Genomic DNA, 23,735 nt, shown 5'->3' with positions numbered 1-23,735 from the left:
AATTGCCATATATATTCTCTAGCTATTTGTTGGATTTTATTCATTTTTCACAAAGCTGAAAAAGATGAGCAAGCTACTCTCAATGACATATATGTTTACAGACGTTAATGAAAAAAGAAAAATAAAACAACCAGTAGTCACATGCAGATAGTTCTAAGTTTAGTACCTGACGAAGCAACAGTAAACCGGCCCTAAATGTTCTTGCAGAAATAACTCTCAAGCATATGTGTCTCTTCTGCAAGAGAATCTCCAGTTTCATAATGCTTGGCTATGCTTAACATACATTATAATGTCCCTGAAAAAGCTAGCAATTAATTACGATTATTAGCCACTATCATGCTGCCATGCCACTACTATGACTGAGTTTTGGTGGAAACTGTAGTTATGTTGCCTGTTTATCTCGTTTTTTTCAAATGAAACAGCCTTCAATAGAAATTTAGACTGCATGCGGCTCACATGATGTGAAAATAATTCGTGTATTAGATACAACATATCCCAATTTCCACTATTTACTCTGAATATGAGATTTGAGGTTAACTTTATACACTATTTTTGTGAAATCCCAAAATTTCTATAAACCACCCCACTCTAAAAAAAAAAAAATGATCTATTAACTTCTCGTGTTTTCAAATATTGAGCATGTGTATCTATATGTTTTCAAATCTTGAGGATTCACCCCCTGCCCGTACATGTTTTCAAGGGTGTTTGTACTCAATATTTGAAAACATAAGGAGTTAAAAGTTACAAGAAATTTTAAATAATTTTGTGATTTCACAAAAGTAATGTATGCAATTAACAAATGAAAACTAGTTTGAACGAATAGTTGGCTGCTTGCGCATTTTCTAAAAAAAATAAATAATTATATACACACACACACTTTAATTGGCTTTATCCCTATATAAAGTATATATTCTTGGAACCAATTAATTCGTGTAAATTTGAACAATAATTTTCCAATATTATTGTGAATTAGTTTGTAAAATTTCAGTACCTTGTTTTAATATATATATATATATATATATATATATATATATATGATCCCCTGCATCCTAGGGCGTAGAAAATTTGTGAGCGACTATTAAAACCTAGTCCGGGTTTTAGTTGGTTTTTTTGTGCACGACTAAAATCCACTACCGAGTTTTAGTGGCCGCTCACAAATTCTCTGCACCCTATGGTGCAGGGAATCAAAATTATATATATATACACACACCAATGCACGGAAAAAGCCGAAACTAATTTGCAATTATTAATGTTCCTCTACATTTAGATTTCAAAAAGGTATCATCAAAACATATAACAAGTCTCACTGATGAATGAAAACTATGTATACTTAGTCCTAAAGATAGGTAAAAGTACAAAAAAAAAACCGATTATTCTTATCTGTCTTAATACATGTAACTGTTTCAAGATTATTCTTCTCCTAGTGTAACAATATGATGGTAGATTCTCATAAATATGTTCAGTTGACTCTCTAATAAACTCAAGTGCATGTTCTCATGGCTTTCCACACCTTTTGATAACACAAGTAAATACCGAATTATCCGCGTATATCACCTATGATGGTAGATGACCTGTATTGATGGTTAAGATCTTACAACCTCGACATTTTGTGCTTAATTACCAATTTCTCGGCTACTTGTTTGCCTATGTTAATCATGTTGGAAATTCAATGAACATGTATGTTCAGACTTATAATATTTATGAACCTTAAAATAATCTGAATCCTCAAGTTTTGTTACCCATTTCATTTGCAATTAGTATCAATAGATACAACTGTAAATACAATCTTATTAGAATGTTTAACTTTGAAATCAAATTTATTCCTCAAGGAAAGCATGCGTGACTTCAATTGAAGTTCTTTTTTTGTTCCGAAACAATTGATTCACTTGAAATTCATGTGCATCATGAAGTGATTCAGATGATCCCACTTTGTCCAACCTTTTGAATAATTTAGAGTGACTTGATGAAGTTCAAGATGTAGGACAGTGCATTGCATTTTCCCAACTATTATGAGATAAATCATCGGTGATATCTACGTATCCTTGAGCTATAGAAGTGGGAATTATATTTTGATGGTCATCTAAAACAATCGTACAACCAGAATCTTGCCAACCTTCTCAAGGATACATTTTCCACAATAAATATCTTTACCTTCAAATTCCTTGTGTTCAAGAGATATGGTTCCCAAACCGACGTTAAATCAATCAATGCCTTGTGTTAAAGAGATATGCAAAGAGAAATTTGTTCATGAATAAAAATAAACCACTATAAGTCATCATTTATGTTATTTCAATTGGTGAAACATGGACATGAATCATATCCCCAATAACAAATTGCATCGATCGCGGTGTTATAAGCCAAAAAATCAAAATATTGAGAAGATCTTGAAACTTATTATACAACTTTATATATGAAATTGTAATTGTCATAACCAAAGAGTTTGCATTTTTTCCATTCCAAACCCAATGACCTATAGTTTTGTTTGTAAAATTTCCGAAGGAAGAAATAAGTAGTCTTTTAAGTGAACTCATACCTGTGTATTTTTGAGAAAATGCTAAAACTAATCTTCGTAAATTGATGCCTGTATATATTTTGAGAAAATGTTAAAAATACTCTTCGTATATCAATTTATCGTCACACAAAAAATATTAACAACACAAAAAAAAATCAACGTGTTAATTATTTATATAACATTTGTTTTAAACTACAATTTAAATAATGTGCACCCCATCTATACGTGTTCCTTAATTCCCTTTTTCATTACAATACATATGATTTATGATTATCCTTAGAAGTTAGAACCGAACCACATAACTATATTGATGTATCAATCTTTATCATCTATTTGTTACACGTAGATAACACTATCATAACCTATCAGTTTTGCGGGAATGTCTATGTTAGCACATGGACACTGCTCATGTGCTGGATCCAACGATCCATTTTTTTTTTTTTGCATATTAGATGTTCGCACGTGGGCACTGCTCATGCGCTAGATCCAACAACTCATTTTTTTTTTGCAAATGCAAAACAAATTCGGCCGTTGGATCCCCATTTGGACACTGACCGAATGGGATAACATAGACTACTCCTGCTTTGCATGGATGACATACTTTTCAATATTCGTAAACTATCATAAAAAGTTTACATAATCTGATAATCATCGTGCCAATACATTAAAAGAAGATATAAAAAACACATAAAAGAAATAAATAATAAAATAAACAAAAGAAAATAGGAGATTAGGTACCTTCAATTTGATGGTTTGGCGGTGGGACTATGGGAGAAGATCAAAAGACTATATAGAATCATAAATTAGTGGTGGCAGACTGGCAGGTGACGACAGAGTTTAAACATTTTGTAACTTTACATGGTTAAAAAAATATACTAATTTAAAAAATATCTTAAATTAAGGCCAAAATTGACTCTGGATATTTGCTGAGGACCATTTTAAAAAACTATCTCGATCTTTTTCTTGTCAGCCCATGCCCTAAGTTCGGCCCACCTAGGTTGTATAAAACCCGACTCACAGAGAAATAGGGCGTAATCGTGCTCGATGCCTTCGTATACCCCTTCGATGGCTTCGTATTCTTTCCCTGGAGCCATGGGTAAGAGATGGTGATGGATGTTTGGTTTTATTCTTCTTGTTCTATGTATTGAATTGAATTTATGCTAGGTAGCCATGGATTTTTGCGTTTGTTTTTGGTTGATTATCGAGTGAGTTTATTTTTGGGTAAAATCATTTAATTTATGCGAGGGATCAATGAAAACAGGTTCAGTTGAATGGGATACTGATTTTGCAGGGCTTTGTCCAGTGGAGGATTCACGGTTGTCATATCTACGTGACGTACGTTGTTCCTTTTTTCTACTAACAATCCTTTGGATTTTTTATTTTACTGTATGTATTACTATTCGATATTTAATTGGGGTGAACACTCTACATTATCACACCATGTTTTCATGATCATGGAAAAATTAACGATCGATGTTCAAATTTGTTGGCAGCTCTGTGATACATATTTCGACCCGCGTGAGTGTGCCCCCGGTGCAGGGATCACACGATTTTACAGCGATGGGATAGAACATGCCAACTATTTGGCGGAATTAACCTTGAAATTCTACAATGAAAAAGAAGTTAGACATATTATTTAATATTATTGGCAGCATTGATTATTTAACTCGCTCAATGATTTTATTTGCGTATTTTTGGGTTTGTTACAGCAAAAAAATTTCTATCTTGAGAAGGTTGGCAAGATTAACAGGTTTGTCGTGGTTTGTGGCTTGACATTTTGGGCACGCACTGCTGAAAGCGATGAAAGCCAGCTTTTTCGAGGTGTTGTTGATTTGCTGGATGGGAAGAAAGTATTGCTCTGTGAGATCAAGGTCCCGTCCTCCCCGATTTGTCTTTGGTCGATTTCGTTATTGTTTTAAACTTATAATTGAGTTCATATTATCCTCGATCTTGATTTATTTGAATGTTGAGCGGTATGTGTTGTGTTGATGGTGATGCCAAATGAAATTTCTTGATTTACATTCTTTAAAACACCTTCGCTATAGTTGCAACCACTATTTAACAATTCACAAAATGGTATTTCACTGAAATATGATGAGTATATTCTGCTGAATGGAAAGGAAAGAAACCCAGAGATAATTTTCCTGTACAGCCCTAGCACAAGCTAGTACCTGCTACTAAAAAAAAATAAAATAACTGACTCTTGACTCCAATAGCCCTATTCTCTCCATATATTCTCCCCCACCTCTCAGGGGTGTGTGTGTGAGTCTTGTTTCTTCCAGAATAAACAAATACAGTTTTGGGCTTCCATCCCCCAACGTGACTCTTCTCTTTTGGGCCCACAATAGTTATAGGCCCTTATGCTACAGATGCAAATTCAGAACTGAGTTAAAACTAAATGAAACCCCAAGTCTGCTTATTATGGAATTTGGATTTTACTGGTTCTGTTTAGCTTTCAGAGTAGGGATAATTACTTCTCTTTTGCTAGCCATGTGAAATTGTGAATTTATCTTCAATTAATGTCCCAGTCAATCTATAAAACATGAGATGGAGAGAGGTAACAAAGAAGACGAAGCATAGATATGTGCCATGTTGATCAGCAAGTTTGAAATAAATATCAAAGCCATTATTTTAGAGTAGATTTGAACAAGCAAAAGAGGAACATGATTGCATCATCAAAGGCTTAACTTTTAATCACTGTTTATTTTTTCTTTGGCATGCCATGTTCGGGAGTTAATTTTTTGTTATTTTCTTTTAGGGTGGCAATGAAATTACAATTCCAGATAATCATTCTGAAAATTGTCGTCTCAGCTGCTCACGGTAAAATGCATCATGAAATCATACCTTATTGTGTTCCTCTTTTATTTATTTGTCTTTGGTTGTGTATTTATTACAACTTAAGATTGTCTTAGTTGGGAGGTCATTTGCTCTAATCATTCTGAAAATTGTCGTCTCAGCTGCTCACGGTAAAATGCATCATGAAATCATACCTTATTGTGTTCCTCCTTTATTTATTTGTCTTTGGTTGTGTATTTATTACAACTTAAGATTGTCTTAGTTGGGAGGTCATTTGCTCTAATCATTGTTATGTCATGTGCTGTTTTTCATTAGTTTAGACTTTGGTATTTATTTATTCTACATTTTAGTTTGTCTTGGTTGGAAAGTCATCTTATCTATTCGTTAGTTAATCATTCCATTAAGTGGATCCGTTGATATTATAAGTCTGTAATTTGTTTGCAAATGTCAGTAAGGAGGACCATGATCATGCTACCTCTTTTACTTTGTTGATGCACCTTACTAGTAGGATCTTGGATGTTCAATGAATGTTTCACTTTTCTTCCTTATGGTTTTTTGTATTTAGAATTTTATGGTTATCCTATTAACATCTTTTTTTTTTTTGAATGAAGCATGCTTACAGTTTCTGGGATTGTTTTTAAGCTTATGTATTATTCTCTTATTGTGTTTCTTTGAGATAAATGTTCAAGGATTTATGATTTTGGCGCAAAGAACTCTGTCAGTGGTTCGATTAGCCTTGGTTGTCTAGATCTGAGCGACATGGATGCATTGGATGGTACGTAATCATGAAATTTACAATCTATGTATATACAGTGTGCTGTTTATGGTGATGTCTTTTCATAGTTACAACGTTGTCTTCTTTTCATTGAAAGGTGGAATTAATGGAAACTGTCCAAATTATTCCCAATAACTAGCAAAAAATAGCCCGCTCGAAATGCTTTTCAAAATTAATTTAACATGCACTACCACCCATAAGGTTTAAGTGGCCCAAAACCTATCTTTCTTTGTGGCTGAGGCAATGGTTTGAACCCAACGCGAAAACTTCTCGCCTTAGATACTGCCATATCTTTTCTACAGCTACCAGTACCTTTCTTCAGTACGATCTATGAATCCACGACCCCAAGAACAAGTTTCACCATTAACACTTGTTTAGTTGAGTTGGAAAGCTAGATAAAATTTTTGGTAGCTTATTCATTCTCTATTTATTTTTCTAAAGAAATAAATTTTGAATCAATATTGTGAAATAATGTGAAAATTGAGATGAAATATAATGTTTTTAAGAAACCGAAAAATAAAATGAACCCATTTGTTTATATTTTTTAAGAGTTAAGAAGGATTTTCTTAATGAGCTTTAAAAACATACCATAATCAATTTAGGCTAGGGATGACATTACGTCATGGCCACTAGGTCCCAAAGACCCGAAAGTGGCTCCTTAAAGCATTAAACGATTCATACCTAACCTTATCCTTTAAAGTTCAAACCCATACTCGACCTAATCTATTTATGAGTAGAGGTGTCAAAGTGGACTAGATTCATCGCTTTAGCTCGCCCCGCCATATAAAATAGGTGAGTTGGGTTGATAATTTCCTAATCCCCCAAACTGGCGAACGGGCCGTCTCGGCCCAACCCACTATATTACACACAAGTCTTTTGGGTTGACCCGCCTCAATATCTAACAAAGGTGGGTTGGTGTTATCCCAACCGGGCCCGTCCCGTGCCGTTTAATGGTGGGTTGTCACGGGTTGTGGGTCAGACCGTCTCGTTAACCTGCTATAACCCCTCTATTCAGGAGCTTTAACATAATGGGTGCAAAATATCCCGCTTATTTACAACCCACCACACTAAGGCCCCGTTTGGTTTCAAAAGTTAGACCAGAAAATCACTTTTTTTAAAGAAAAAGTGCTTTTTCAGCTAATAAGGTGTTTGGATTACCAAATAAGTGCTTAAATAAGTGCTTTTTTAAGTCAAAATTAGAGCTTTTTCAAAAGCAAAAAATATTCTAGCTTAAAAAAGCTTTTTTAAAAAAATTATCTACCAAATCTAAACGGGCTCTAAACCAACAGCTGAAGTTAAAAAAATTTAAGAATCATCCAACCAAATTATAAAATGTGCTATTATAAAAAAATGATTCATTATATAGGTGCATCATGTGTATTTTGTTTAATAGTGACCAAGGATCGATCAGGGAGGACAAGTTTAGACTTGAAGCCTTATTTAGTTGGAATTTGGAAATATATAGAGAACTTTTGATGCTCTATTTTTTCTCTTTTTGATTTCCTTTTTCAAAAAAAGGAAAGAAATTTTTGAATAAATGATAGTATGAAAGAATGGCAAAAATATGATTATTTTAATATTTTACATGTGAATTGTTAGAAGTTTGTGCCAAAATAGTTTGAAATATCCATTTTTAATGGTTGAAACCTGACCAACTAGTTATGTTTGTGTTAATTGAAGAATTTGATTTACTGCATAAATTTGCACGCGTTGGACATATTTTTTACATAATTATTGGTACAAAAACAATGTTAAAAGATGTGTCCACACACACAGCCACATATATTCTATGAATTTTTGGCACTCAATGCTTGCGTGTATACTAAATTTTTAATCTAAATTTTTTATGCTGTAAATTACGGAATAACTATAGATTGATAACAAAATAATAATAATAAAACAAAAATGTTCAATAATGTGCATATTTTAAGAAAATGTTAAATAATGTGAGTCCTTTGTTACCTTTTAGTGATAATTCCTTAACAACCAAATTAAAATTTAATGTAGTTTCCGTTTAAATTTAAAAAATGTATATAGTTATTAACTATCGGGTAAAAATCGACTATTCAGATTTCAGAGAACGAAGCAATTTTTACTTCAATTTTTCAATTTATTGTTCATAAGTTTTAAAACTTTTTTCTGGCTATTAAATGGTAATATTGAAAATTTGGAACTAAATACAGGAGTCATTTTCTTAAAATATAAAAGATATTAATATCAGTAGATGCCATATACGCATTAATGTAAGGACAAATGGTGGAGTGAGTGTGACCCATACCCAAAGTCGGCTCAACTCAGTTATATAAAAGCCTGACCCTGAGGGCAGAACACCTAGAGGATTAGGGCGCAATCGTTCTTGCATTACCCTCCATCTCTTAGTATTTTCTCTTCGCAAGCTGTGCTCGTTATTCATAGGTAAGAGATGGCAATGGATGATTGCTTGGGCTCATCTATTAAGAGATGGAGATAAATGTTTTGTGTATTCTTGTTTTTTATGTATTGAATTTATGCTACCTTAGGCGCCGATTGATTGAATCTGGGCCAAATTGAATCCGATAGGATGGAATACAAAATACAAATCAAGTTCGCAAATACAAAAATGGGATTGAAATCTGGCTGCCATATATTTCATTTTGGTGCTGTCTTGGGGTTGGTATAATTTGCGCACTCTTGCTGACATACGGTAGGTAGTTAAATTGAACTTCTTGCTGGATAATTGGAATTGCCAAGCGTGGCCCAATACGAACAACATCTCTGTTCTTTCTGGGAAAAAAATGTGGAATAAGCATCCCCTTTAGCAGCCAACTGAAAACGAGAAATGAGCTTACTCTCGTTCATATTTGTTAGCCTCTTGTGTTCTATCATGCACACTTATTATTTTTAATTCAAGAGATCTTGGAGCTGAACTCTCTTCCAAGTTTCAAGTTAGTGAAGAGTCTGAAGGCTTTGGCGTATATGTGCTAAGTGTACAAGTTTAATTTGTAAACATATTTTATTATGTAAATGAGTTACGTGTTTTAAAAACAGGAGTTTGAATTTGACACTCATAATCACATTGTGCACGTCTTTAAATCGTAATAAGATGATGAACTGTTACTCTGGAAAGCTTGTGTATTATATACCCTTTTGAGATGGCTATTTCATGCTTATGTTTAAAATCTATTTTTAAGGTATTCCATATCTTAACAATAATGTTTGCTACTATAAATATATTAACCTGAATTACGAGTGTTGCGCCTGACTATTCTGGGTTGATTACCGGTTGACTGTATTTTTAGGTAAAAATCATTGAATTTTCCGTGCATATGAGATTTAGTTATCAAAGAAAATGGGTTCAGTTGAATGAGATACTATTTTTGCAGGGAATTGTCCAATAGCTCATTCAATGTCGTGGGCACTGCGTGATGTATGTTGTTCCTTGCTTCTACTACATGTGATTTGTTCCTTAGAGTTTTATAGTTTTTACTGTATTATTTTATTCGATATTCATTCAGGTTAACACTCTACATTATATTTTGACAGCTGTGTGATACACATTTCGACCGGTGTGATTGTGACCCCGGTGCAGGGATCACACATATTGATGTCGATGGGCAAGAAAAACTCAACTGCTTGGCGTCATTAGCCTTGAAATTCTACAATGACACAGAAGTTAGACAAATGATTTAATATTATTGGCAGCCTTGATCATTTAACAAGCATAATTATTTTGTTAATGTATTTGTGGGTTTGTTACAGAAAGAGTGTTTCTGTTTCAAGGAGGTTGTCGAGCTTAACATATTTATTGCGTACTATTGCTTGACATTTTGGGCTTGGACTGCTGAAGGTGATGCATGCCATCTTTTTCGAGGTGTAGTTCATGTGATGGGTGCAATGACGGTGGTGCTTTGTGAGATCAAGGTACCATCCTTGCCATTTTGTCTTTGATAAATTTCGTTTGTGTTTTAGTTGAGTCACATTATCCTTATTCCTGGTTTATTTGAACTAGTGCAGTAGTGCTCCTACACACGCGTTGCGTGCTTGTACAATTTTTTTTTACTTAAATTTGATTTATATTGAAATATGGGTAATATCATAATTTTCAAAAACTTTGAGGGACCCTGTTGCTATTTTTTATTTTAGCCACACCAACCTACAATTTTTTTTGTCTCTATTAATTAAGACAGATTTTTAATATAATAGAATAGAAAGATAGAAAGATGTTCAGTGGTATGTGTTGTGTTGATGGTGATGCCAAATCAAATTTTTTTTTTTACAAATTACAATCTTTAAAACTCCTTGGTTATTGTTGTAACCACGATTTTACATTTCACAAAAAGTTTTTTAATTGAAAGTTGATGAATATATATTCTGCTGAATTGAAAGGAAAGAAACCCATAAGAAAATTTTTCTTTACAACTTGTATGTGTTACTGGAGAAAAAGAAACAACTGATTCCAGTAGCCCTGCCCTATTCTCTCCATGTACTCTACCCACCTCTCATGAGTGTGTGTGAGCCTTTTTTCTTTTAGAATAAACAAATACAGTTGGGTTCCTCCCCCTCTACACGACTCTCTTCTTTTGGGCCCACAACAGGTATAACCATCTATTCTAGCATGCAAATTCAGAACTGAGTTAAAATTAAATGAAATCCAAGTTTGTTTATTATGGAATTTGGATTTTTACTGGTTCCTTTTAGCTTTCAAACTAGGTATTCATTACTTTTCTTATGCTATGCCATGTGAATTTATCTTTGATTCAATTACTGTCCCAGTCAATAACTATGAATACGAGATGGAGAGTGCTAACATAGAAGACAAAGCATAGATATGTGCCATGTTTCTCGGCAAGCTCTAAATGTATGCATCAAATGTAGTGGTTTCCTTGCGGCAGGGTATTTTAAAGTAAATTCTTAAAATACTTGAAGTTGCAGATTAATATCGTGTGATGATAGCTTGTGGCCATATTAGGACCATAAGTGGAGTCTTCAACCAAGTTTGAAATAAATATTTAAGCCATTATTTTACGGTAGATTTGAACAAGCAAAAGAGGAATATGATTGCATCATTAAAGGCTTAACATTTTATCACTGCCTATCTTTCTTTGCCATATGATGCTTGGAAGTTAATTTTGTTATTTATTTTTTAGGATGACGATGAAATTTCGATTCCGGTTGATGTTTTGGAAAAATATCGTCTCAAACGGTCACGGTAAAATGCATCATCAAATCATGCCTTGATGTGTTCTTCCCTTATTTATTTGTCAGTGATTGTGTATTTATTATAGCTTTTGGATTGTCTTAGTCGGGAAGTCATTTGATCCAAGATTCGTTATGTGATGTTTTTCATTAGTTTAGTATTTATAGTTTCTTGCTTTAAGATGGTCCTGGTTGGAAAGTTATCTCATGTATTCTTTAGTATGCCATGTGATTAACTGGATTATATTAAAAGTCTCGTCTTATTTATTTGCAAGTTTCAGTAAGGAGGACCATGATTGTGCAACTATGGTGATGTGTCTTAGTAGTGCAGGTTTAAATGCTCGATGAATGTTTCACTTCTCTATTTTGGTCTTTCATATTTTTAGATTAGATTAGAATTTTGTGGTTTATCCATTAACAGTTTTTTTTTTGAATGAAGCATGTTTGGGACAGCTGTACGTCATTGTTGTGCAGATCTGGGCAAGGTGGATGGTACGTAAGCGTGAAATTTAAATTCAATGTATATGAAGTGTGTTGTTTATCGTCTAAATATGTTTGAAGCTTGTTATGAATAAACAAAATTCACAAATTTTCAACAATTGAACTTTATAAAGGTTGAATTTAGTTAATTATTTTATTAACGTTATTGAATTATTGTCGATTTCTTTCTCGTAATGATGTAGGCTTACCCACTTTACTTATAATTTTATGGTGATGGTGAAATCTTTTTTGTAATTCCAGCATTGTCTTCTTTGGTGATTTCATGGAAAGTTGTAATTAATGGAAACTGACTTGAAAAATATACAGATAACTAACGAAATATTGTCCATTCAAAATGCTTTTGAAAATTAACTTAACATGGACTACCGCCCATGAGGTTGAAGTGGTCCAATGCTCTCTTCCTTTGTGGCTGAAGTGGTCCAATGCTCTCTTCCATAGATGCTGCCATCACCTTCTCCTGCTACCAGAGCTTATATTTCATACGATCTGGGAATCCGAGGGAATGATTACCAAATATGATATGATCATAACCAATGCTTGAAAATTATGCATATTTGTAGGTCTGACAAGAGGTATGCATCAAGATGTATGAACTTGAATACAATGAGGTACTTGCACAATATAGTCAAATTTAATCAAGTATGACACACAACCTGGCTAGGACCGGAGACCTGAGAGCGCTTTTTAATATATTGACGGGTCCTTACCCACCCCGACCTTTCAAAACTTAAACCCGTACTCGATTTGATCTATACACAAGGTTTAATATATTCCTTGCAAACTATCCTCGCTTATCCACAACCCCCCACACTTGACAAACAAAGTTTAGTGTGAAGATTTTGCGAATTATTCAACCAAATTTCAAAATGTATTAACATTAAAATAACATATAAATTTGAACTCGTTATATTATAAATGTACAAATACAAATGGAGGAGTGAGTGTGAGACCATACCCAAAGTTCAGCCCACCTTACCTTAGTGATATAAAAAAACCGACAGAGTATAACCCATAGGATTAGGCCACAATTGGGCTGGTGCTGTTTCCCTTCGATCTCTTCGTATTTTCCCTTTGCAAGGCTGGGTCATCATCCATTGGTACTAGATGGCAATGAATGTTTACCTGGACTCATCATCCAACAGTAAGAGACGATGATAAATGTTTGGTTTGTTCTCTCTTTTCCTGTATTGAAATTTTGCTGGGCTAGCCGTGGGTTAGTTGAATGTGGGCCAAAATTAATCTGACAAGACAGAGACAATATAAAAATTGAGTTCACTAATATAAAAAATGGGATTTAAATCCTGCTGCCACAAATTTCATTTTGGTGCTGTTTCGGGGTTTGTATAATTGCCAACTCTTGCTGTCATATGGTAGATAGTTAAATCAAACTTCTTGCTGGATAATTGAAACCGCAAAGCATGGCCCAATGCGAACATCTCTGTTCCTTATTGGAAAGATGTGGATTAAGCATGCATCCCCTTTATCAGCCAACTGGACACTTGAGAAACGAACTTACCCTCGGGCTTCATTCATGTTGTTGACTTCTAAACTTCCTTGTGTTCTATCATGCACTCTTATTATTTCACACTTAGGGTCTGTTTGAAGTCCCGGATTATTAATCTAGTATTAATAATCTTATCTAGTCTCACGTTTTTTTTGCTATATTATTTATTTATCTTTCAATTATTTATATCACATCAATGAAATCATTAATTATTTATATTACATCAATCAAATCGTTAAATTTAAATTACTATATTACCTTTCATAAATAATATTATATTTTATTAATTAAAAAAGAAAAAATGGTAATTTACTATTTTTATATAAAATATAACCAATCAAATCAAACAAACCATAATATATCAATCAAATCAAATCTTATATTAAATATCTTTTTTATTTTTTATTTTTTTATTACAATATATTACATTATTACTTATCTCCATATTATCTATCTTATCACTCATTCCAAACGGATCCTTATTATTTCAAGTTAAAGAGATCTTGAAGCTTAACTCTCTTCTGTGTTCCAAGATAGTTAAGAGTTTGAGTCGTGGAAGTCTCAGGCTTGGATACATTGCTAAGTTTACAAGTTTAATTTATAATCATATTTATTATGTAAATGAGTACGTGGTGTTGAACTTTGAGTCTGAATTTGGTGCTCATCTTCACGTGCAAATGTCCTTGAATAGTAATAAGACGATAGACCGTTACTCTATGGGGACCTTGTGTATTATACCCTGTTGAGATGACAATTTCATTCTTATGTTGAAAAGCTATTTTTAAGGTCTGCCATATGTTAAACAATTATGTATACTACTTTAAATATCATGAACCTGAATTATGAGTTTTGCGCTTGACTGCTTGACTATTTTAGATAACTGGATTTTGTGTAAAAATAATTGATTTTCTGTGCATATAAAATGTGAGGGATCAAGGAAAATGCGTTCAGTTGAATGGGATACTAATTTTGCAGGGGTTTTTCGAATGGATGATTCGGTGTTGTCATCACTACGTGAAGTACGTTATTCCTTTCTTCTACTACATTTGATTTGATCCTTGGGAATTTTTAGTTTTGTACTGTATTATTATTTGATATTTGATTCGGTTTAACACTCTGCATTATCACACCACGTTTTCATGAACATCGGAAACTTAACGCTGTTTAAATTTGTTGGCAGCTGTGTGATAAACGTTTCGACTCACGTGATCGTGATCCAGCTGCAGGGGTCACACTTTTTCGTTTTGATGGGTTAAAATATGTCATAGAATTGGCGGAATCAGCCTTGAGATTCTACAACGAACAAGAAGTTAGACAAATTATTTAAGCCTTGATTATTTAACACTTATAATGATTTTGTTACTTATTTTGTTTGGTATTTTTTTGGGTTTGTTACAGCAAAAGAATCTCTATGTCAAGAAAGTTGTCCAGCTTAACTTATTGGTCACATATTATTGCTTGGCATTTTTGGCTGGGTCTACTGAAAGTGATGAAAGCCATCTTTTTCGAGGTGTTGTTGATGTGCTGGGTGGGGTTAATGTAGTGCTTTGTGAGTTCAAGGTATCATTCTCACTGTTTTGTCTTTGGTCAATTTTCATTAGTGTTTCGATTGAGTTCATATTATCCTTGTTCCTGGTTTATTTGAATGTTCAGTGCTGTGTGTTGTGTTGATGGTGGTGCCAAATGAAACTTCTTGGTTTATTATCTTTAAAACTCATTTGTTGTTGCAACCACAATTTAACAATTCACAGAAAGATATTTAATTGAGATATGATAAATTTGTTCTGTTGAATTGAAAGGAAAGAAGGCTGAATTTTTTTTTTTTTTTTTTGGTACAACCCTAGCACAGGCTAGTATGTGATACACAGGAAAAAGAAATAACCAACTCCCCAGTAGCTCTGTTCTCTCCATATATTCTCCACCTCTAGTGTGTGAGCCTTATTTCTTCTAGAACAAACAAATACAATTTTGGGCTTCTCACGCATTATGCGACTATCTTTTGGGCCCACAACAGTTTTAGCCTCATGCCAGTTATGCAATTTCAAAATCAAGTTTAAATTAGATTAGACCAAGCCTGTTTAGTACGGGATTTGGATTTTTAACTAGCTCCTTTTAATTTTAAAACTAGGAATTCATTACTTGTTGTATGCTAGCCATGTGAATTTATCTTTGATTCAGTTAATGTATCAGTCAATAACTATAAAATATGAGATGGAGAAAGGTAACATAGAAGACAAAGCAGAGATGTGTCATATTGGTCAGCTATTTCTATATGTATGCATCAAATGGAGTGGTTTACTTGTGGCAGGGCGTTTTGAAGTAAATGCTTGAAATTCTTTGAGTTCCCGAGTAGTCTTCAACTAAGTTTGAAATAAATATCAAAGCCATTATTTTAGATTAGGTTTGAACATGCAAAAGAGGAATAAGATTGCATCTCAAAGCCTCTACATTTTATCACTGTTTTTATTTTTGTTGACATATGATATTTGGGAAATTAATTTTTGTCATTTAATTTTAGGATGAGGATGACATTACGAGTCCAGTTGATAATTCTGGAAATTCTCGTCTCAAACGTCCACGGTAAAATGCATCATGAAATCATACCTCAACATGTTCTTCCTTTATTGATTTGTCATTGGTTCTGTTGAGAATTTATTATATATATTCTAGCTTTAAGATGGTTCTGGTTGGAAAGTCATTTGCTCTAGATGGTTCTGGTTAGAAAGTCATCTTATCAATTCATCTGTATCAATGTTCTAAAAGGCGGTAGGCGGGCGTCGACCCACCGCCTAGCTAGGCGGTTTTTTTTAAAAACCTAAATAATAAATAACTTAGGATATTAAAAGTTTTACTATAAAATATAATTTTTATGTCTTATGTTCAGTTTTTGTACGAAACTCTTATAAAATTTAATAATAATAATAATTACATAGATACTAATATTAATAGATATCAAGTATTCGTATTTAATTTTTTGCTTGACTTTTTTTTTCTGCGATTCTTCTTTTCTTCTGTGTTTGTTTCTCGCGTCGCCTCTCTCTTTTAGTTTTTTATTTTAAATTTTTTTTATAAAAAATAGTAACCGCCTAGGCGGCTTGGGCACCACCTAGGCGGGAGATTTGGCGGGCAACGCCTAGAGGCATAGCCTAGCAAGAAAGCGAGGCGGTGGGCAACTGCCTACCGCCTAGGCGCTGCCTTTTGGAACACTGATCTGTATATAATGCGATTAATTGGATTCGACGTTATTAAAAGTCTTATATTATCTGTTTAAAAATTCCAGTCAGGACTGTGATTGTGGCTACCTATTGTACTTTGGTTATGTGCCTTAGTAGTGTGAGCATAGATGTTCGGGGACTGTTTCGCTTCTTCATTATGGCCTTTTGTATTTTTACTTTAGAATTTTTTGGTTTATTCATTAACATCTCTTCTTTGATTGAAACATAGTTTTTGGCAGTGTCTGCATGCATGTATAGTATTCATAGTATTCTCTTATTGAGTTTGTTTGGGTGAAATCTACAAGGATTGATGATTACGACGCTAGTGAAACTGCCGGTGGTTCGGTTGATGGCAGTTTTGGGGCAGCTGTTTGTCGTGGTGGTGTAAATCCGTTCAAAGTGAATGGTACGTAATCGTGAAATTTACATTTTATGGATATATCGTGTGCTGTTAGTGTTTATCGGAAAGGAATAAGTTATTTAGAGACCAAAGCAAATTTTTTTTTTTTTTTTTTTTTTCAGTTTTGATGTTCTCAAGTCTTTTAAACCTTTTTTGGCTATTAAAGGGTACTATTGGAATTAAAACAAGAGTCACTCTCTTAAAATATAAAAAATATTTAATAATAATAAGAAATACAAATGGAGGAGTAAGTATGAGCCCATACCCAAAGTTCAGCTCACCTCACCTATAAAGTCTGTCACTGGGAGCAGAACTCATGGAGGATTAGGGTGCAATCGTGCATGTTCTCCCTTTCAATCTCCTCGTATTTTCCCTTCGCTAACCCGGCTCATCATCTAAAGTTAAGGGATGTCAACAAGTTTGCCCGGACTCATCTAACAGGTTTTGTTTTTTATATATTGAATTGAATTTGTGCTTGGCAAGCCGTGGGATGTGGGTTGACTGAATTCGGGACAAATTGAGTCCATTAGGACTGGATACAAAATACAAATCTAGTTTGACAAAATTGGAATTGAAACCCGACTGCATAAATTTTGTTTTGGTGCTGTCTTGAGGTTGACTTACCCTTGTTCATAATGTAGACGAGTTCACATGAGAAACTAGCTTTGCCCTAGTTCATATTGTTGATATCTAAGCCTCCTCGTGTTCTATCATGCTCACTTCATATTTTGAGTTAAAGAGATCTTGGAGCTGAACCAAGTTCCAAGTTGGTGAAGAGTTTGAGACGTGGGAAGTCTCAGGTTTTGGGTATACTGGCTAAGTCTAGAAGTTTAATTTGTAAACATATTTTACTGTGTAAATAAGTTGCATGTTGTTGAACTTTGGTTCTCATCTTCACACGTGCATATGTCCTTGAATCTTAGGAAGATGATGATAACCAGTTAAGGCTGTTGAAAACTTGCATTATACCCCGTTGAGATGACAATTTCATGCTTATATTTAAAAGCAATTTTTTAAGGTATGCTATATCTTAAAAATAATATTTACTACTTCTTAGGCATCGTTTGGTGAGAAGGATAACACATTGATTGATTAATCATCCTTTTTATGTTCAATGCTTGACTCAAGTTTTTCCAAGGATTGATGTCATACACCATTGTCTAATCCAAGTATATTGATTTATAATCCTTAGATTATTTATCCATCATCATCAAATCCATGAACCAAACGGTGCCGAAATATCATGAACCTGTATTATGAGTTTTGTTAGGTCGCTTATCGATGACTTTATTTTTGGGTAAAAATCATTGAAGTTTATGTGCAAAGAAAATGAGTACAGTTGAATGGGATACTGATTTTGCAGGGTTATTTCCAGTGGATGATTCAGAGTTTTCATATCTGCGCAACGTAAGTTGTTCCTTTCTTCTACCACATTTGATTGATCCTTTGGATTTTATAGTGTTGTTACGGTATTATTATTCGATTTAATTGGGCTTAGCACTCTACGTTATCACACCATGAATGAACATCGAAAAACTTAAAAGTTTAAATTTGTTGGCAGATGTGTGATACATATTTCAACCCGCGTGAATGTCACCCAGGTGGAGGAACCACACGATTTTACTGCGATGGGATAGAAAATGCTAACTATTTGGCGGAGTTGGCCTTGAAATTCTACAACGAGAAAGAAGTTAGAAAAATTATTTAATATATTATTGGCAGCCTTGATTATTTAACTCACGTAATGAGTTAGTTTGTTTTTATTTTTGTGTTTGTTACAGAAAAAGAATTTCTATCTCAAGAAGGTTGGCAAGCTTAACAGGTTTGTTGTATTATCTTGCTTGACATTTTGGGCATGCGCTCCTGACTGTCATGAAAGCTGTCTTTTTCGAGGAGTTGTTGATTTGCTGAATGGGAAAAAAGTATTGCTTTGTGAGATCAAGGTACTATCCTCCCCTCCCCAATTTGTCTACAGTCAATTTTCGTTATTTTTAATTGGGTTCATATTATCCTTGATCTGGTTTATTTGAGTGTTCAGTGGTATGTGTAGTGTTGATAGTGATGCCAATTGAAAATTTCTTGGTTTACAAGCTTTAAAACTCCTTTGTCACTGTTGCAACCATAATTTATCAATTCACAAAAAGGTATTTAATTGAAATATGATGAATATGTTATACTCAATTGAAAGGTAAGAAAACCAGATAAATTTTTCTGTACAACCCGTGCATGCTACTCGAGAAAAAGAATAACCGACTCCAGTGGCCTTTATTTATTTGGGAGTGTGAGAGCCTTGTTCCAGAATAGCTTCTCTCCTGCTACGAGACTCTATTCGTTTGGGCCCACAACAGTTATAGCCTCACATGCTAGGCATGCAAATTCAAAACTGAGTTAAAATTAAATGAAGCCCCACGTCTGTTTAATATGGAGTTTGGATTTTTACTGGTTCCTTTTAGCTTTCAAAGTAGGGATTCATTACTTTTTTGATATTATTGTCCCTGTCAATAACACTATTAAATATGAGATGGAAAGAGGTAACATAGAAGACGAAACATAGATATGTGCCTTGTTGCTCAGCAAGTTCTAAATGCATCAAATGGAGTGGTTTCCGCATGGCATGGTATTTGGAAGTAAACGCTTAAAGATTCTTTGAGTTGCTGAGTAATGTTGTTTGATGATTGATTGAGGCCATGATATGAGCACAAATGTCGTCTTCAATTAAGTTTGAAATAATATCAAAGCCATTATTTTAGTGTAGATTTGAACGAGCAAAAGAGGAATATGAATGTGTCATCAAAAGGCTCAATTTTTTGTCACTGTTATCTTTTCTTTGGCATACCATCTTTGGAAGTTAATTTTTGTTATATATTTTTAGGGTTGCAAAAAAATTACGATTCCCGATGATCATGCTGAAAATTGTCTTCTCAGCTGCTCACGGTAAAATGCATCATGAAATCATATCTTAAAGCATTTTTCCTTTATTTATTTCTCTTTGGTTGTGTATTTATTATAGCTTTAAGATTGTCAGTTTGGATACAGAAGCTGTAATTTTAAAAAAATGTGAAGGAAAAGTTAGAGAAGTGCTTCCTACAAGCTCTTCCAATCAATACCTAAAAAAAGTTCAACATTTTCAAGTGCTTTTGATGTTTGGACAAATGTCGAAAGTTCAAATTAGATTCAAATCAATAGTATAATTTAGGGAGTGTTTGCAATAGATTGTGCTTTTATAGAAGTGATTAATTTATAGATTATAAAAAAGTTAAGAAAAATCAAAAGTTGGTAGTGTTTGGAAACATATGTGAAAATCTAAAAATCAAAGTTGGGTGGTGTTTGATAAATAAGTGATTAAAGTTGTTTTAACAATGATCTTTCTTATTAGAATCACTTTTAGAGAATCATAATCACCACATGACTAGCTTTTGGATTTCAATTAAGTTAAGCATAAGCTAACACATAATTTAGGTTTAAGAAACACACGAAAATGATTTTTTTAAGCCAAAAACTAACAATCACTTTTTTTTAGTGATTGCAAACACTCCCTTATTTGTGTTTGGTATTTGATTCACGATACAAATTATTTAATATAAAGTTAATTAAAGTAAACTATTTTATTAATGAATTGAATTTAATTATTTATTTCTTTATGTAAGTATTTAATTTTTATATTTAATTAATAAAGATAATTTTAGTAAAGAATTGGTTTTATTAAACTTATTTGATAAAATTATTTAATAAGATTAAATTAAGTTATAATTCATTGTTAAGAATAAATTAATATTATAGTTTAAGTGTAATTTTTTATATTAATTGATTAATAAATAATTCACGGAATAAAATAATTGTTGTATATAAACTATATGAATTTCTGAAATTTTTATTTCTAAAATGTTTATTTTGGAGTTAAGTTTAGAGTTTTGATGGATTGTAGAAGAGTTGATGGATTGGAGAACAACTTTATCCTTGGTGCAGAAATGGTGTTGTTTTGAAATACTAAAATCACTTAATGGGGGCGGAGATGACCTAAGCATTGTTATGTGATGTTTTTCATTAGTTTAGTATCTATATGTTTTAGCTTTAAGTGTGTTTTGAAGAGCTTTTAGTTATTTAAAAGTGATTTTAGTAGAGATTATTTTGAAGTTGGTGAGAAGTTAAAGTGAGAGTGTTTGAAAATAGAAGTTGAAAGCTTGTTTGGAAAATAATTGCTTCCAAACTTAATTTTTAACTAAATGACAATTATACCCTTATTTGATTATTTAATTTTTGATACTCACACTATAAAAAATGAGTTTATATATTATTTTACATTATGAATTTTGTATCAAAAATATTTTATTTTTTATAAGATGAATACTTGAAAAAATATGTAAGATTAATAAAAATATTAAAAATGAAAAAATTTGTATAAATACACAAGATATGTACGAAAATGTATGAAAATGCAATATATATATATATATATTTAAATAAATGCTTGTAATAATAATGTAAAATTTTAAAAAATATTTTTTTTAAAAATGCTGTAATAATAATGTAAAATTAAAAAATATTTGAAAAATAATAATAATAACATATGTAATATGATAAGTTTTTTTAACGGTATATATGTTTACTTGTAATTTTATACCTTAAATAAAAAAGCAGAAGATGAAAAAACATCAAATTTTAGCTTTTTGCTTTTGGGTAAAAGTTGTGGAAGTTGAAGCAGAATTTTAACATTCACAAATACTCAAAAGCACTTTTATGCAGCTAGAAGCTAAGAAGCACTTTGTAGAAGCTCTACCAAACACTCCCTAAGTTTGTCTTGGTTGGAAAGTCATCTTATCTATTCATTGGTATGTCATGTTATTAATTGGATCCCATGAAAGTTGTGTTTGGTGTCATTTGTTTGCACAGTAAAAGTCTTGTGTCATTTGTTTGCAAATTTCATTAGAATGATTGTGATTGTCAGTGCTAATGTACCTTACTAGCACAAGCTTATGTTCAATGAACGTTTCACTTTTCTTCAATATGGTCATTTGTACTTTATAAATTTAATGGTTTATCTATTAAATTCTCTTTTTCGAATGAAGTACAATGGGCTAGAGATGACTTGAGCATTGTAATGGTATGTGATGTTTTTTTTGTTAGTTTAGTATTTATTTATTCTAGCTTTAAGTTTGTCTTGATTGGAAAGTCATCTTGTCCGTTCATTAGTCTATCTTGTGATTAATTGAATCCGACGATATTTAAAAGTCTTGGTTGTTTGCAAATATCAGTAAGGATGACCGTGCTTGTGCTGCCTCTTTTACTTTGGTGATGTGCCTCACAAGTACGAGCTTAGATATTCAACGAATGTTTCACTTTTCTTCAACATGACCACCTGTCTTTTAGAACTTTACTGTTTATTGAAGCATGTTTACAATTTTTGGTGGTGTGTACATGAATGTGTAGTGGTACTCTCTTATTAGTTTTGTTTGGATTCCTTCTTGTATTGCAAATGTCGGCGCTGGTAATTCGGTTGATGCCAATTCTCGTGAAGTTGGTCTTGATGATGTGTATCTGGGCTCTGTGGAAGTTTGAATAAGAAATTACGAGGCTATCAAGTGCTGCTGAAACTGAGTTTAAACGAGTTATATTTTATATTTATTATTATGGTGTACTATGTTCAACTTAGAGTAAAATCTAATTTGGTATACTAATTATTATTAGTTAAATGTCAAATTGATACACGAATTTTTGTTAATGACATAATTGATATATGCCCATCAGATTCCGATTTATTTTCGGTGAGATTTATGTAAAATGTTTAATTTATTCTTTATTACAAAAAATGCTTTTTAGTTTTAATTAGATATATTTGTATATTATGTAAAATGTTCAATTTGCCTTTTATTACAAAAAAAATCATATTTTATTTTTGGTTTTAATTAGATATATTTTTATATTATATTTTATACGTTAAATTTGATTTGATTAAATTTTTTATTTATACATAATATTTATTATATTAGATAGATTATATATTTCAATAAGAAGGATAAAAATTTTTTTTATTAAGGTATATAAGATTATTTTAACAAGAAAGATTAGATAAACTATATTAAAACATATAATATTTAAATAATTGTAAAGAATTTTTTTAGCTAAATTTATGATTTTTGTATATATTATTTTTTAGATAATATTTTAAAAAAATATTAAATAAATAGTGATTGTGATAAAATATTTTTTAATATTTTAATTATATAAAATTTATTAAATATATATTTTAATAAAATATTACGTAATTGTTACTAAAAATTAATTTTAATTTTTAAATAATATTTATAATTTTTTTTATATCAAAATACCAATTAAACTTTGTTATAATGTGTCGCATGTTTTTTAATCAACACAAATTGAATTGCGTTAGTTCGATGGTTTATCCAGTGAATACCAAAAAGTACGGGTTGTGATCATAAAAAATAAAACTAAAAAACAAATAAAAAATTGAAAGTTTATTTAAACACAATAATTTTATAAGAGAACATGACTAAAAATTAAAAAGTCGTTCTCGATTTTTATTACGGACAAATGACGAAATTGGTTTTGAAAACTAAAATAATATCAAGATTTTTATTAATTTGTATTATCAAAAAACTATTATATCCTTTTCTTTATCATAATTTGGTCAACATCAGGTGGACATGTACTAATTAATCCATTAACAAAAGTCCGTGTACTAATTTAATATTTAATCAATAATTCATGTACTAAATTAATTTTTACTTGCTCAACTTATGGACTGAGGACCCGTTTTTATGAACAAGAGACTCGATATTAAACATGTATTTTCTTAATTTAATATTTTCTTTTTAAAAAATCAAAATATGTAAATCTTT

At 32.2% G+C, this 23,735-nt stretch overlaps 1 protein-coding gene across 4 annotated transcripts; it reads left to right on the top strand.

Annotated features, from left to right (window-relative positions):
- Positions 1 to 3,500: 3,500 nt before the first annotated feature.
- LOC140893219 (uncharacterized) lies at positions 3,501 to 22,706 on the top strand. 4 transcript variants are annotated; one of them, XR_012153063.1, is made up of 22 exons: positions 3,501 to 3,608; positions 3,804 to 3,847; positions 4,006 to 4,134; positions 4,222 to 4,383; positions 5,271 to 5,332; positions 5,998 to 6,083; positions 9,446 to 9,489; positions 9,606 to 9,734; positions 9,822 to 9,983; positions 11,210 to 11,271; positions 11,698 to 11,750; positions 14,239 to 14,282; positions 14,444 to 14,572; positions 14,662 to 14,823; positions 15,782 to 15,843; positions 16,784 to 16,884; positions 18,242 to 18,285; positions 18,440 to 18,568; positions 18,660 to 18,821; positions 19,751 to 19,812; positions 21,622 to 21,707; positions 22,394 to 22,706. XR_012153063.1 is itself a non-coding variant. In XM_073302286.1 (21 exons), the coding sequence occupies exons 1-21, from the start codon at positions 3,557 to 3,559 to the stop codon at positions 22,401 to 22,403; spliced, it is 1,890 nt and encodes a 629-aa protein (XP_073158387.1). In that variant the 5' UTR covers positions 3,501 to 3,556; the 3' UTR covers positions 22,404 to 22,706. The 4 variants fall into 4 exon arrangements, 2 of the variants coding, with proteins under 2 accessions (XP_073158387.1, XP_073158388.1); XM_073302286.1 differs by lacking the exon at positions 21,622 to 21,707; XM_073302287.1 differs by having other exon boundaries at positions 21,622 to 22,706.
- Positions 22,707 to 23,735: the final 1,029 nt, after the last annotated feature.

The sequence above is a fragment of the Henckelia pumila genome, chromosome 3, assembly GCF_033568475.1.
Source record: "Henckelia pumila isolate YLH828 chromosome 3, ASM3356847v2, whole genome shotgun sequence".
NCBI lineage: Eukaryota > Viridiplantae > Streptophyta > Magnoliopsida > Lamiales > Gesneriaceae > Henckelia > Henckelia pumila.
The sequence above is the reverse complement of the archived record's forward strand: the minus strand, read 5'-3'. Positions and strand labels throughout refer to the sequence as shown.